General features: G+C 49.6%; 1 protein-coding gene across 3 annotated transcripts; it reads right to left on the reverse strand.

Moving 5' to 3' along the window:
• Nucleotides 1-316: 316 nt before the first annotated feature.
• LOC102444620 (uncharacterized) lies at nucleotides 317-13688 on the reverse strand. 3 transcript variants are annotated; one of them, XM_075912896.1, is made up of 4 exons: nucleotides 13553-13688; nucleotides 9138-9338; nucleotides 3936-4049; nucleotides 317-3631 (listed from the first exon to the last, which is right to left on the reverse strand). In XM_075912896.1, the coding sequence occupies exons 2-4, from the start codon at nucleotides 9322-9324 to the stop codon at nucleotides 2196-2198; spliced, it is 1737 nt and encodes a 578-aa protein (XP_075769011.1). In that variant the 5' UTR covers nucleotides 9325-9338; nucleotides 13553-13688; the 3' UTR covers nucleotides 317-2195. The 3 variants fall into 3 exon arrangements, with proteins under 3 accessions (XP_075769011.1, XP_075769012.1, XP_075769010.1); XM_075912897.1 differs by having other exon boundaries at nucleotides 317-3628; nucleotides 9138-9398; nucleotides 13553-13686; XM_075912895.1 differs by having other exon boundaries at nucleotides 9138-9398; nucleotides 13553-13686.
• Between the last annotated feature and the right edge of the window lie 19 nt (nucleotides 13689-13707).

Raw genomic sequence — 13707 nt, forward strand, 5'->3', positions numbered from 1 at the left:
AAGTGGTCCAGGGTGGGGATACTTGAATTGCCCCATGGGGGTTGGTGAGTTTTGGCTTATCCCCACCAATTCTAGCAGTGGACTGTTTTCCTGCCCTTAGGGCCCTGGGTCAGGACACAGTGTCCCCCATCTCCAACCCAGGGGCCAAACCCTTTGCTAGCCAGTGCTAAGAGTACCCTGTTATTGAACTTGAGCCAAGAAGGCTGTATACTTGTGAACAAAAGACACCTGTGGACTTGAGCAGAGAAGGCTGTGCACTTGTTAAGTAAGGATATTTTCCAGGGGACCTTACCCTGGAAGGCTGTGTTGCTGTTGATCTGAGCCCCTCACTGGGGAACCCCAGCAAGGAGAAGGCTATGCTTGTGTTAATCAAGGACCCTACTCATAAACTTTAGTTGAGAAGGTGGTGCTTCTATTAATTAAAGGGCCAGGTTTTGTTAATAAAAGGGCCTCTGCTGGAAATTGGAAACAAGGTGTTAGCATTTGTTTTTGAGAGATACCTGGGCACTGCTTGGGCTCAGCCCAACTGCATGAAAGGATATGCATAGGCAGGGAATGTGTGACACACCATCTCTGTATTGGTAAAAAAGTAATTTAATGTGACAGGAGTGAGGCTCAGAGGATTTGGATTGTGGGAAGGGACTAACGGCTGGGGCAGAGATGTGAGGGCTCGCTCTGGGGTGGGGCTGGGGACGAGAGCCTCAGGGAAGGGTTGAGGGCAGGTTCCCTGTAAGGTTCAGGCTCACCCACCTCCAAACCAGAGCTGCACAGTGACTACTCAACAGCTCCAGGGTGGGCCGTTTGGCAGACAGTGCTTGTTCTAGAAGCCCAGGACAGGGACAGGGCAGGAGCCACAGTGGGCACCTGCTCCAGCAGCATGCTTTGGCAGCCTTGGCCAGGGCCTGAGCTGCAGCAGCAGCGAGTGCTTCAGCAGCCTAATGAATATGCAATTGATGATGACATATTAAAGGGACTTTTCTATCAGTCATAGGGGTCTACAGCATGCAGATATTATAAGAAATAATCTACTTATTGATTATATGTCCTATATACAGTGTAGTAATGTGGACTGAAGAAATAGCGCTTCTGGCACTATCCTTACATTCATCTTCTGACTGTCATTAACTTGCAACTGCAGAATGAGCTTTAGAGTCAATGACGAGGTATGGTGCATTTGTTTTTGTGCTTTGTAAATTACTACACTTTGACTGGATTAGATTGGGAAGAAAGTGCAGGGCTTAGGAGCAAAGGGGGCACAGTGCAGGCTTGGTGGTAAAGGGTGCACAGGATGGGGAGCTCATGGCTCAGGAACAGTGGAGCAAGGCTATGTGGGAGTGAGACTGGGTGCCATGCTGGGAAGTTTTCAGGGTGCATGTGTGCACAGTTGTGCACCTTGTTAATTATCCTGTTTGAGTATTTGTCTTCCATGACAATTTAAATTGTGTGTGTATATTTATAAAGTGTGTGTGTGTGAGCGTGCGTGCGCAAAAATTCTCAGTAACTCTCATGCCACGGTGGCACACATCTGAACAAGTGCATAGGATATCACTCTTTGTGCACAAGAAAAAACTCGCTCTACTCCTGGATTGAAAACCTTCAAAGGAATACTGGTTGAGGGCTTCAGCTGGGGGTGTGATCTTAAAGATGGAGGGAATTGACATGTAGGCCACTAAAAGGCTACATCGAGGAGAAAAGAATCCCACAAGCTCTCACTCCCCCAGATTAGGTGTCACACACTGCAAACCTCTACAGGTGAAACACCTCTCCCTGCCATGGTAGTTCTGTGACTAGGGCCATGGAATAGCCACCTGTCCTCTGGTTACAGCAGGTTTGGGCCGGGGTTGAGACCAGTGGGTAGATATATCTCTCCCCACCAAAGCCCAATAAGCTTGCATGGCATTTAATAGGCTACAGCACAACCACCTGGCCACACAGCTTAAAAGGAACTCAGGTTATAGGTTTCACCCCTCTGTGGGTCCTCCGAAGGCTAATGAGATTTGACCTCTGACTGAAGCTTTCCCCACACTCAGAGCAGCTGAATGGTTCTCTCTCCTCTGTTGGTTGTCTTATGTTTAACAAAGTCTGACCTGTGTTTGAAGCCTTTCCTACAATCAGAGCTGTTATGAGGTGAGACTCTTGTATGTATTATCTGATGGCTAGTAACACAGGAGCACTGACTGAAGGTTTTCCTGCAGTCAGAGGAGCTGAAGAGTTTCTGCCGTAAGGGTTCTCCTATGGGTACCAAGATGTGAGCTACTATTGAAGCTTTTCCCACAGTCAGAGAAAGTGAAAGGTTTCTCTCCTGTGTGGGACCTCCTATGTCTAACAAGGTGTGACTTCTGACAGAAGCTTTTCCCACAGTAAGAGCAGGTAAAGGGTTTCTCTCCTGTGTGGGTCCTCCTATGTCTAACAAGGCATGACTTCTGACTGAAGCTTTTCCCGCAGTCAGAGCAATTGAAAGGTTTCTCTCCTGTGTGGGTTCTCCTATGGTGAACAAGGTCCGAGCGCCTCATAAAGCTTTTCCCACAGTCAGAGCAATTGAAAGGTTTCTCTCCTGTGTGGCTCCTCCTATGGGTAACAAGGTCTGAGCTCTCCCTGAAGCTTTTCCCACAGTCAGAGCAGCTGAATGGTTTCTCCCCTGTGTGGGTTCTCCAATGGATTACAAGGTGTGAGCTTCTACTGAAGCTTTTCATACAGTGAGAGCAACTGAAAGGTTTCTCTCCTGTGTGGGTCTTCCTATGTCTAACAAGATGTGAGCTGCTACTGAAGTTTTTCCCACAGTCAGAGCAACTGAAAGGTTTCTCTCCTGTGTGGGTCCTCTTGTGTTTAACAAGATGTGAATTCCGATGGAAGCTTCTCCCGCAGTCAGAGCAACTGAAGGGTTTCTCCCCTCTGTGGGTTCTCCTATGGTGAACAAGGTCTGAGTTCCTTATAAAGCTTTTCCCACAGTCAGAGCAATTGAAAGGTTTCTCTCCTGTGTGGGTCCTCCTATGGGTAAGAAGCTGTGAGCTGCTACTGAAGTTTTTCCCACAGTCAGAGCAATTGAAAGGTTTCTCTCCTGTGTGGGTCCTCCTGTGTTTAACAAGATGTGGATTTTGACGGAAGCTTTTCCCGCAGTCAGAGCAATTGAAAGGTTTCTCCCCTGTGTGGGTTCTCCTATGTCTAACAAGGTCTGCACGTCTACTGAAGCTTTTCCCACAGTCAGAGCAGTTAGGGGGTGTGTCTCTTGTATGTATTTTCTGACAGTTCATAAAGTGAGAGTGCTCACTGAAGGTTTTCCCAGAGTCAGAGCACTTGAAGAGCTTCTCTTCTGTGTGGGCTCTTTGATGTTCAATAAGAGTTTCACAGTCACTACAAGTGCAGGGTGACTGTTGATGGGGGATTTTCTGTTGAATGGTTTCTGTGTTTTTCTCCCCTCTGCTCCTGTGACTGGAGTTACCCTGTCCCTCTCCTGGATGGTTTCCCTGCTGCCTTTCTGGGCTATGCTGTCTCTCACAGCTTTCTCCTTGCTCATCTATCTGGGAAACATGCTCTTCAGATCTTCCCAATAACCTCCCACATGGAGCCACTTGTTCCAGTCCTTCCTGCTCAAGACACTTCTCATGGTTCTCAGTCAGTGTCCCATCACCTGCTGGGATAGAGAAAGAATCCAGACAGGAGTTAGTTTCCATGATGAGCTGAAAGGAAACTCTGAAAGAGGAATAGAAAAGGGGTCACACACTCAAATAATGGTCAAATTATCGTGAGCTGAGTTCATCCTCCTCCTCCTCAACTCTTCCACAGAGGAGAGAACCCAGCCTTTCCCCACCCACCACACTCTTGACTCGAGTTGAAGACAGGCTGAATAATCTGTTAGACTTCATGAAAACACACAAATTACACCTGCTATAAGGTGACAGATATTGGTTTCTGAGTCAGTTTAACTGATTGCTCACCTGTGTGGGTGTTGCTGATGATCACTCCTTCCTCACAACTCCGGGGATCTGGAACCCAGAACTCCTCCTCTCGCTCTACCCAGGAGATCACATCAGTTTTGGAGACTGGAAATCCTGTTTGGAGTTCAATGAACCAAGTGCTGATTTTGTTCATTAAGGTCTGTGCCATTACTGCATCCAGAGGATCTGAGTCACCCACCCAGAGAGGCTCCTTTCCCCACCTTGCAGAGACTAGGATCTGGCTAGTACAAGATCCCAGGATACACTGACCTGCAGTAAAGGTGCATCATCCTCCCCCTCCCTCCCCCCAGCCTTGGGAATGGCCCAGCTCATTCCCCAGGGGAGCTAAGTGCACTGCTGAACTCTCTAGGGTACAACTCAGTCCCCCTCACAGCCCATTCCAACCCCCTGGAATCCCAGGGCTAGATAGGAGCACACTGCTCGGAAGGGGAGTGCTAGTAAAGGCTTGCAGGTCTGAAACTAAGGTCCCCAGGCAGGGCTCAGATTGCAGCTGCCACATGGCAGGTCACTAGGACTTGGAGAGGAAGGACCCAGCAGAGCTCTAGCTCCCCAAGCCTCTGTCCAAAAAACTCCTGGCTGGTGGGCTGGGCTGGCCCTGATCTTTGGCTCAGATGCTCTACTTGGGCCAGAAGGAGGCAGAAGAAGTTGCCTGATCATCTAAGTTAATCCTTGGCTGGTTGCTTCAGGTCCTGCCTATGTTCCACACTCCTGATCCCAGTTGCCTGTGTCTGGGTGGGCCCTGCCAGTGTAGGTAAATCTCTAACATTTCCATATGACCATGTATCATTCTCATATAACTTTGTATTAAGATATTATATATATATTGTTCTTTTAGATATATCTTTGTTAAGCTTTCTTATAGAATCCTTGTATTAAGAGAAACCTTGTATCCAGTCTTTTCCATAAAAACTTTATATCAAGCTCTTTATGCTATAGGTCTTAGAAATAGTTAAGGTAAAGAAAAATGTCTTTTGCTAGGAATAGAATAGAACTCTCCCCTTTTTTTGGTTGCCCTGTTGAAATGAATGAGGTGTGAATGGAGAATGAAAAGTGAGCACATCCAGCAACAGTTGCAAGGGTACAGAGGGGCTGGGAGCCAGATCCCAGACAATACCTGTGAAGTGAGCTCATTGAATAGAAGACTGGACATACAGACTGCCTTGGAAATCAAGCAGCAAGTGCCTGCCCTTCAAAGAACTCTCTTTCAAGAAGCATTAAGAAAGACAAGGTGATAACTAATTGGCTGCATGAGAGGGATAAATATGAGGCATCTTGCAGAGGGACCCCAGGTTTCCATCTCATCAACACTGGAGCATGGATCCAGATTGAAAGAAGCCCAGCACCACCCCTCCCCCATCTAATGCACCTGGCCAGTGCAGATGGGGGAGCAACTATTGGTAACAACAAGACGGAGCGAGAGAGAGAGAGAGTGTGAGTGAGAGAGCATGCGCATAAGTGTAATGTATCATATACATATGACAAAGTATTGATTAATCTATGTATGTTCAATAAATGTGGCGTGTTGCCTTATCCCTCTGAAAAAGATCCTGGGTGCTTCTTTTTAGCACAGCACCAGCTGCCCACAAAAGTTGCCATTCCCATTGCTGCCAAGGATGGCACTGGGCTTCTCTCAGGGCAAGCCAGGGCAGAGCTGGGCCATGTTGCTTCTCTGGTGCTAGTGGGCATTCCTCAGCTCCCTCTGCAGCCTCAGTTCTACTCTACCAGCAGCAGCCTTTGTGTAGTTTCCCAGTCTGGCTCCTGTGGCAAGCCTGGCCTTTGATTTGGTGCCCCTCCAGGGCTGCACAGAATCTATCACCTTTACACTTTCTGAGCATGTTCCCCTTGGCTTCGGCCCCACTCCTTCTCAGACCTTCATCTAGAGTTCAGAAGATCCACCTGTGACATTACCATGGAGAGCATTGTGCTACTGCTGTTACACAACTGCAAGAATCCTTGTGCGAAGCATACTGTGTGCCATGTCATGGAGAACGTTCTGACCTGATGACTATGATTATCTTGTTTATGGTTATTATTTTTGAACTAGAACAGGCTGGGCTTTGCCAGAAGGGTGGGGCACTGTGTACCAACTAACCAGGCAAGCACATTCCTGAGCAGGAGGAGGCCAATCAACACACCGATCTCTGCAGTAACTGCAAACACACAGTCCTAAGAGGTGGCTCAGGAACACATTTACCTTTCTGCACATGAGCAGAATGTGGTGATAATGGATACGGATGTTTTGTTCAAACAAACAGGAAGAAGGCTAAAGGGGTAGCAACACATGGAACGCAACATGCATCTCGTTTGTGTCAATGTATGAGAGTCACAGAAGGGGCATGTTGATGCTGGCTGAGGGGCACTGTTCTGATTGCTGACTGACCTGATACCATTATTGGGTTGGGACAAGTCTCACTATACCTGTGCCTAAGAAGCTGGGACAGTAGCATCCTGCTCCTTTTCACAATAAACTTGGCTGAGTTACTTAGCCTCCGAATGGAGCCTGGGCCTTTCTTAGTGGCAACTCTGAAGTGTGCTGAATGGATAAGCCACACACTTTTCCAGTGCTGCTGGCATCAGAGCTCCGGAAAAAGCTGCCCATCCTGAACAGCCGTAATGACTCTCTGTGGCGCTAGCAGCAACTTATACAGCACTGCAGTCACTATGGAAAGCAAAATTATCAATCACAGCAGCACCTGGGAACTATGGTGTAAATCAGGATCCCACCGTGCTATCGGGGTGCTCATATGGAGCTAAGCATCACCCCTCTTTAGCGTAGCTATCCTTCCCAGCCCTGAAAAACACACACACACTATAACAGCTATTAAAGAGAGAGGTGACTACACACAGAAAGTCTAAGGGACTTGATCAAGGTCACACAGGAAGTCTGTGACATTCAGAGAACTGAACACAGGTCTCCTGAGCATGAAGCCAGACATTCACACAGGAAGAAAAAGTCCCTGCCTGAAGATATTTCACTCTAAAAAGACAACACAGACGACTTGATTATCTCCATTGCACACAGAGGCAAGTGAGCCCCAGAGAGAATGAAGCTGAAGTTTTAGAAGGAAACCCAGCCTGTGCCTGAAATGCAAGGAGAGCTCTGTCCGTGTTTCTATACTACAGAGCTACCCCTGAAAAAACACTCCAAGAGTGTGAACTACCTCATCCACTCTCCCTCAGCCCCAGTATCCAGCCCCTCACACTGGCAAAAACCGGCATGTCACAGAGATTAGCCACAGGCAGGGAAGAACTCTGGGAACACTCAAGGAGCTGATAGAGGATGTATCTGAGCCTCTAGTTATCTTTGGAAAATCACGGGACACAGGAGAGATTCCAGAAGACTGGAAAAGGGCAAATATAGTGCCCATTTATAAAAAGGGAAAAAAGAACAACCCAGGAAACTACAGACCAATTAGTTTAACTTCTGTGCCAGGGAAGATAATGGAGCAGGTAATTAAGGAAATCATCTGTAAACACTTGGAAGGTGGCAAGGATTTGTAAAGAACAAATCATGTCAAACCAATCTAATAGCTTTCTTTGATAGGATAACGAGTCTTGTGGATGTGGTATACCTAGACTTTTGTAAGGCATTTGATACGGTCTTGCATGATATTCTTATCAATACATGGGGCTAAGATGGGGCTACTATAAGGTGGGTGCATAACAGGCTGGATAACCATACTCAGAGAGTAGTTATTAATGGCTCACAATCCTGCTGGAAAGGCATAACAAGTAGGGTTCCTCAGGGGTCTGTTTTGGGACCGGCTCTCTTCAATATCTTCATCAACGATTTAGATATTGGCATAGAAAGTGTGCTTATTAAGTTTGCAGATGATACCAAGCTGGGAGGGGTTGTGTCTGCTCTGGAGGATAGGGTCATAATTCAAAATGATCTGGACAAATTGGAGAAATGGTCTTAGGTAAACAGGATGAAGTTTAATACTGACAAATGTCAAGTGCTTCACTTAGGAAGGAACAATCAGTTTTACACACACAGAATAGGAAGCGACTGTCTGGGAAGGAATACGGCAGAAAGGGATCTAGGGGTTATAGTGGACCACAAGCTGTATATGTGTCAGCAGTGTGATGCTGTTGCAAAACAAACAAACATGATTCTGGGATGCATTAACAGGTGTGTTATGAGAGAGACACGAGAAGTAATTCTTCTGCTCTACTCTGCGCTGGTTAGATCTCAGTTGGAGTATTGTGTCCAGTTCTGGGCACCGCATTTCAAGAAAGATGTGGAGAAATTGGAGAGGGTCCAGAGAAGAGCAACAAGAATGATTAAAGGTCTAGAGAACATGACCTATGAAGGAAGGCTGAAAGAACTGGGTTTCTTTAGTGTAGAAAAGAGAAGATTGAGGGGGGACATGATAGCAGTTTTCGGGTATCTAAAAAGGTGTCATGAGGAGGAGGGAGAAAACTTGTTCATCTTGGCCTCTGAAGATAGAATAAGAAGCAATGGGCTTAAACTGCAACAAGGGAGGCTTAGGTTGGACATTAAAAAAAAGTTCCTGTCAGGGTAGTCAAACATTGGAATAAATTGCCCAGGTAGGTTGTGGAATCTCCATCACTGGAAATATTTAAGAGCAGGTTAGATAAATGTCTATCAGGGATGGTCTAGACAGTACTTGGTCCTGCCATGCGTGCAGGAGACTGGACTCGATGACCTCTCAAGGTCCCTTTCAATCCTAGTATTCTATGATTCTATGAACCACACCCTCCTTCCAGCGGCTCAGCCCACTGCCACAAGGGGACTCTGCAGGCACTAACAGCAGCCAGACCCAGACCCACAACTCTGGTACCTACCATTCCTGCCTGAGTCATTCCACTCACACCTCCAGCCAAGGCATAACATGGGCAAAATGGTGGGAAGCACATGGAGACCTTGGTTGTAGGAAGAGCAGCACCACTGTTATGTCCCTGAACCTGCATCTCCTGGGAGTGGGTATGGAGGGGACAGTTTCTCACACAGGAGCCAGGATTATTGGGGCAGGTATTCCTGATATTGGGGGCAATGAGCAGGGCTTGACAAACCACTTGCCAGCTCCGTACTGCATGCAGGCGCCGCCAGTGAACGGAGTTTGTCGAGCCCTGGCAATGAGGGACCCTAAACCAAACCCAACCCAGCTGCTCCAGAGCCCACCCAGGATCCCATACCTGAGGGACAGTAATCCTTACCCAGCCAACTCACAGCCTCATAATTCTCCTGCATCACATCCCGGTAGAGGGCTCTCTGGCCCGGGTCCAGCAGAGCCCATTCCTCCTTAGAGAAATACACAGCCACCTCTTCGAAGGTCAGCAGCTCCACCACGGCCATGTCCTGTCCCTGGCTCTGAAGGCCAGGGGATGAACTGGGGGAAGACATGGGTGTTCTGCAGCCTGTCAGGAGAAGAGCTTCACTGGAATGTACTGTAAAACTAGATGTAGCACACAGGGAAACTGGCACCAGAAAATGTGATTAGCAGTACAAATACACAAATAAAATGCAAAATATTTGTATATACAATAAAGTAAGAGAAAAGTAAGGTGGGTACTTCAGTGGCTGTACGATAGGGAATTACTTACAGAAATACGGATCTTGGTAATAAGTTTGCAAATATAAAATCATTTTCAAAAGTATCTGAGAGCTTTCACATTTAAACCCTGGTCTAAAGTGAACATTCAGGAAGCAAAATCTACCCAAGTAGCTGGCGATGTGAGAAAGCACCAGGCTGAGGGTGACCGTATTTCCCTATGTTGGATGCTGGACCCCAGGTAAAACGACTCGTATTCAAGCAAGCTCAGCTGCAATACCTCAGAACTGAGCAGCATAAAGGCTCAAATTAAACCAAATTCCTGTTAAGCATAATGACTGTGTAGTTGTAGCCTTCTTATCTTTAAGTCTTTAGGATTCAAAAGGGAAGGGAGACACCCCGCATACCTCTCTCACATGATTTGGTGCCTGCCAAAGCTGACATGGGATGTTAAATATCAATTAATTGAATAGTCAAGTAACCTCAAGAATTCTTATGACTCACTTAACTATTCTATAGCCCCTGGGCATGCGGACGACAGCCAGTGTGTTCCAGCCTGACTCCACACTGCTGCCACTCCTGTATATCAGAGGCAGTAGTGCAGAGTGCCAGGCGGGACCTGATCTGAGAGGGGAGCCAATTTAAAAAGCAGCTGTTCTTGCAGACTAGCTGCCTGTCACCCTGTGCTGCTACCTCTGATAAAGTAGCACGGGGTGCAGCAGCTCCTGAGCTCTCTGCCCTGTCTCCTAACACACTTTAAATGCCGAGACATAGCGGGGTAGGTCTCAGATCCATTTCAAGCCAGGACTGGCCAGCCTGTTACAAAATTTACTGGCAAGTGTGTGGGTGGGAGGGTGGGCGGGCAGTGGGAAGCAAAGCATGTTGTCTATAGCATTAACCTATATGTTTTTGCTTAAGTGAATAGAGTATTACAGCTCTAGAACTGAATCTGGTGCTTTCCTCTGAGTCCAATCTGGCAAGGAGGAAGGACACTCCCTGGGGTGGCCACTGGACCCACACTCCCTATTTGTGGGCAGGCAGCTAGGGAGCAGGGATCTGGCAGCAGCAGCAGGATCCACCAGCTCTGATGGGGAAGGAAACAGAAAATATGGGACAATTTACCCATTTTTAAGAACAAGCCAGAACCTGCAGCAGGCCTTTAACCTGGGACATCTGTTCACACCCAGTGGAATTATTCAAAAGTCTCCTCCCTATGGGTCCATATGAGAAGCTGATGCCAATGTCGTGTAAGCAAAGGGGAGGTGCATGGGGGCAGGAGAGGAGGAAACGTTGTTCTAGGTCAGTACAACTAGCAGAGGCTGCACGGATGGACCAGCTGGGGGAGCAGCCACTGGACTCCCCACTTCCTGTTGGTGGGTGGGTGGGCAACTGAGGAGCAGAGATCTGGCAGCAGCAGAACTCACCAGCACTGATGGGGGGTGGGGGAGGAAAATACGGGACCATTTACCCAATTTAAGAACAAGCCAGGACTCTGCAGCCGGGCTTAAATCCAGCCATGTTCCTTTAGCCTGCTCCCTAACTAGAGTGCTGGGCAGAAGGCAAAACAACAGCTCTCACAGGCAACCCCAGCAGCTCAATTGCACCCCCTTGGGCAGCATCCACATCTCAAGTAGGAAAGGGGCATCTTCTCCAGGCTCTGGCCACCCACACAGAACAGGGAAGTGGGTGCTGTCCCCTCTCCTGTATTTTTTACAAATGCTGCAAATGCCCCCATCCTCAGGTGCTTTTCCTCTGATCGTAGTCTGGAAAGGAAGACAACAGGGCATGATAGGGCAGAGCAGGGAGGTCGACAGCAAGGAGGGGGAATGGAAAGGACTGATGGACAGGCAGCAGAGGGAACAAGACACTGGCTTGCCGCCTGGCACTTGCTCACATGGATCAGCCATTATTGTGGGCAGCACAGTCAGTGCTGGACAGAAACGAGGGGGGGTGGGAGAGGGGAGCCCTGGCTGGCTAATGCTGAGACACAGCAGAGGCTGAGCAGATGTACATGCCAGGGGGAGGAGAGACTGGCCCCCTACTCCCTGTTGGTGGATGGGCAGCTGGGGAGCAGGGATCTGGCAGCAGCAATACCCACCAGTGCTGATGGGGAGGGAGACAGAAAATAAGGGACAATTTACCCATTTTTAAGAACAAGCCAGGATCCTGCAGTCGGCCTTTAACATGGGACATCTGCTCACAAACCAGAGTGCTGGGCAGGAGGAAAACAACAGCTCAACCTGAATCTCACCCTTGTGCAGTGCCCCCTTCTCTGGTAGGGAAGAAGCGCCTTCTCCAGGCACCGGCCACCCACACAGTCTGGGAAAGTGGGCACTGCCACCCCCTATCCTGGTAGGGGGAAAAACCCTCTGTCCCCTCACCCGTATTTTTACGAATGCCCCTCCCCTGCCACATTTTTTTCTAGCAGGGCCCGGAGCCTGTTCTTAACCCTGCTGTCTGTCCCAATGTTACCCTTTGGCCCTTCTCTTGGCCCTGCAGCCAATTGTGGGATCTCCCTACCCACATGGCCAGTTTGGCCCCTGCTCAGACTTTGCCTCCCCTATAAACAAAAAACAAACTGGGGTGCGGGGGGGACCATTCTGGGGTCAGTGGCATTCAAGTGAGAAACAAAAACACACCACACCCAAAAAATCCCACAAAACCAAAAACCAAAACCCCTTACTGACATCAGCCTTGACTCCCCACATTCACCACACACCAGGGGGTCCAGCCTAATATATTTTGTATGCTGCAGACAGTGGGAGGGGGGCTAGAAAGCCAGGGCAGGCTCCCCAATATCTGGGGGGGGGGGTCCCTGAGATTCAGGGGCTAGATCCAGGCAGGCCAAGGGTCACATAGCGTAAACAGAGGGGACATATGAGGGGGCGGGAGAGGAGGAAATGTTGTTCTAGGTAAGTACACCCAGCAGAGGCTGCACAGATGGACCAGTTGGGGGAGCTGCCACTGGACTCCCTACTTCCTGTTGGTGGGCAGGTGGCTGGGGAGCAGGGATCTAGCAGCAGGAGGACCCACCAGCACTGGTGGGGAGAGAGAAAGAAAATATGGGACAATCCACTCATTTTTAAGAACAAGCCAGGACCCTGCAGCTGGGCTTAAATCCAGCCCTGTCCCTTTAGCCCAGGACCTCTGCTCCCTAACTAGAGTGCTGGGCAGGAGGCAAAACAACAGCTCTCCTAGGCAGCCCCCAACAACTGAATCTCACCCCTTGGGCAGCACCCACCTTTCAGGTAGGAAAAGGCACCTTCTCCAGGCACCGGCCACCCACACAGCACCAGGAAGTGGGTCCTGCCACTACCTATCCTAGCAGGAGTGAGGGAAAAATCTTCTGTCCTCTCTTCTGAATTTTTACTAACACTGCAAATGTCTCCCCCCACCTTGATTGGGGTATTTTTTATTTCCTGGCATGGCCTGTTCTTAACCCTGCTGCCTGTCCCCATTTTACCCTTTGGCCCCTCTCTTGGCCCTGCAGCCAGTTGTGGGATCTCCCCACACTTACAGTGAGTTTGGCTCCTGCACAGTCTTTGCCTCCCCTGCAATTTCATGAACCATCTTACCTCCACAAACGAAGTTTGGGGGAGAGGGTTTTTTGGGGGTCAGTGGCTGCACACATGCATCCAAGTGAGAAGGGAAACCCCTCACTGATGTGCCCCCCAACTCCATACATTCACCACGTGGGGGGGGGGAAGTGTCCAGCCTAATATATTTAGAGTGTCCGGGCCCCGGGGAAAGGAATCCAGGGCAGACTCCCCAATATTGTAGGATTCCTTGAGCTTCAGGGGCCATGTCCGGGTCCCCGGGCAGTAGGTTCCCGGCCCCTGCCTGCCAGCGCGAGCCAGGCCACCTGGAGCAGACGCCGAACAGGGATTCTCCGGCCCTAGAGCCAGGCCGGGCCGCGGCGGGTTTGTAGGGGCTGCAGCTAAAACGTCTTTTCCCCTCCCCCCCCCCCGGGAAACGCCCGCCGCGGCCCCACGGGCCGGTTTGCAAACACCGCGGATGGGACCCCGCTCTACCCTCCCCGCACGGTCAGTTCGGCCCCGAGCAGCCCCGCCCCGCACGCACCGGGACTGCAGTGGACCCAGCAGCTGGTCTCACGGTTCGCTCCTTAGGGCGCGGCGCAGGCGCTTATGGGCGGAGCATGCGCAGTAGCCGCAACTGCTCCGCGAGGTTGCAAGTGGGGGGAGTGGAACGCTGGGTGCGCGGCTCGGGGCTAAGCC

Source organism: Pelodiscus sinensis, chromosome 31, assembly GCF_049634645.1.
Source record: "Pelodiscus sinensis isolate JC-2024 chromosome 31, ASM4963464v1, whole genome shotgun sequence".
NCBI lineage: Eukaryota > Metazoa > Chordata > Testudines > Trionychidae > Pelodiscus > Pelodiscus sinensis.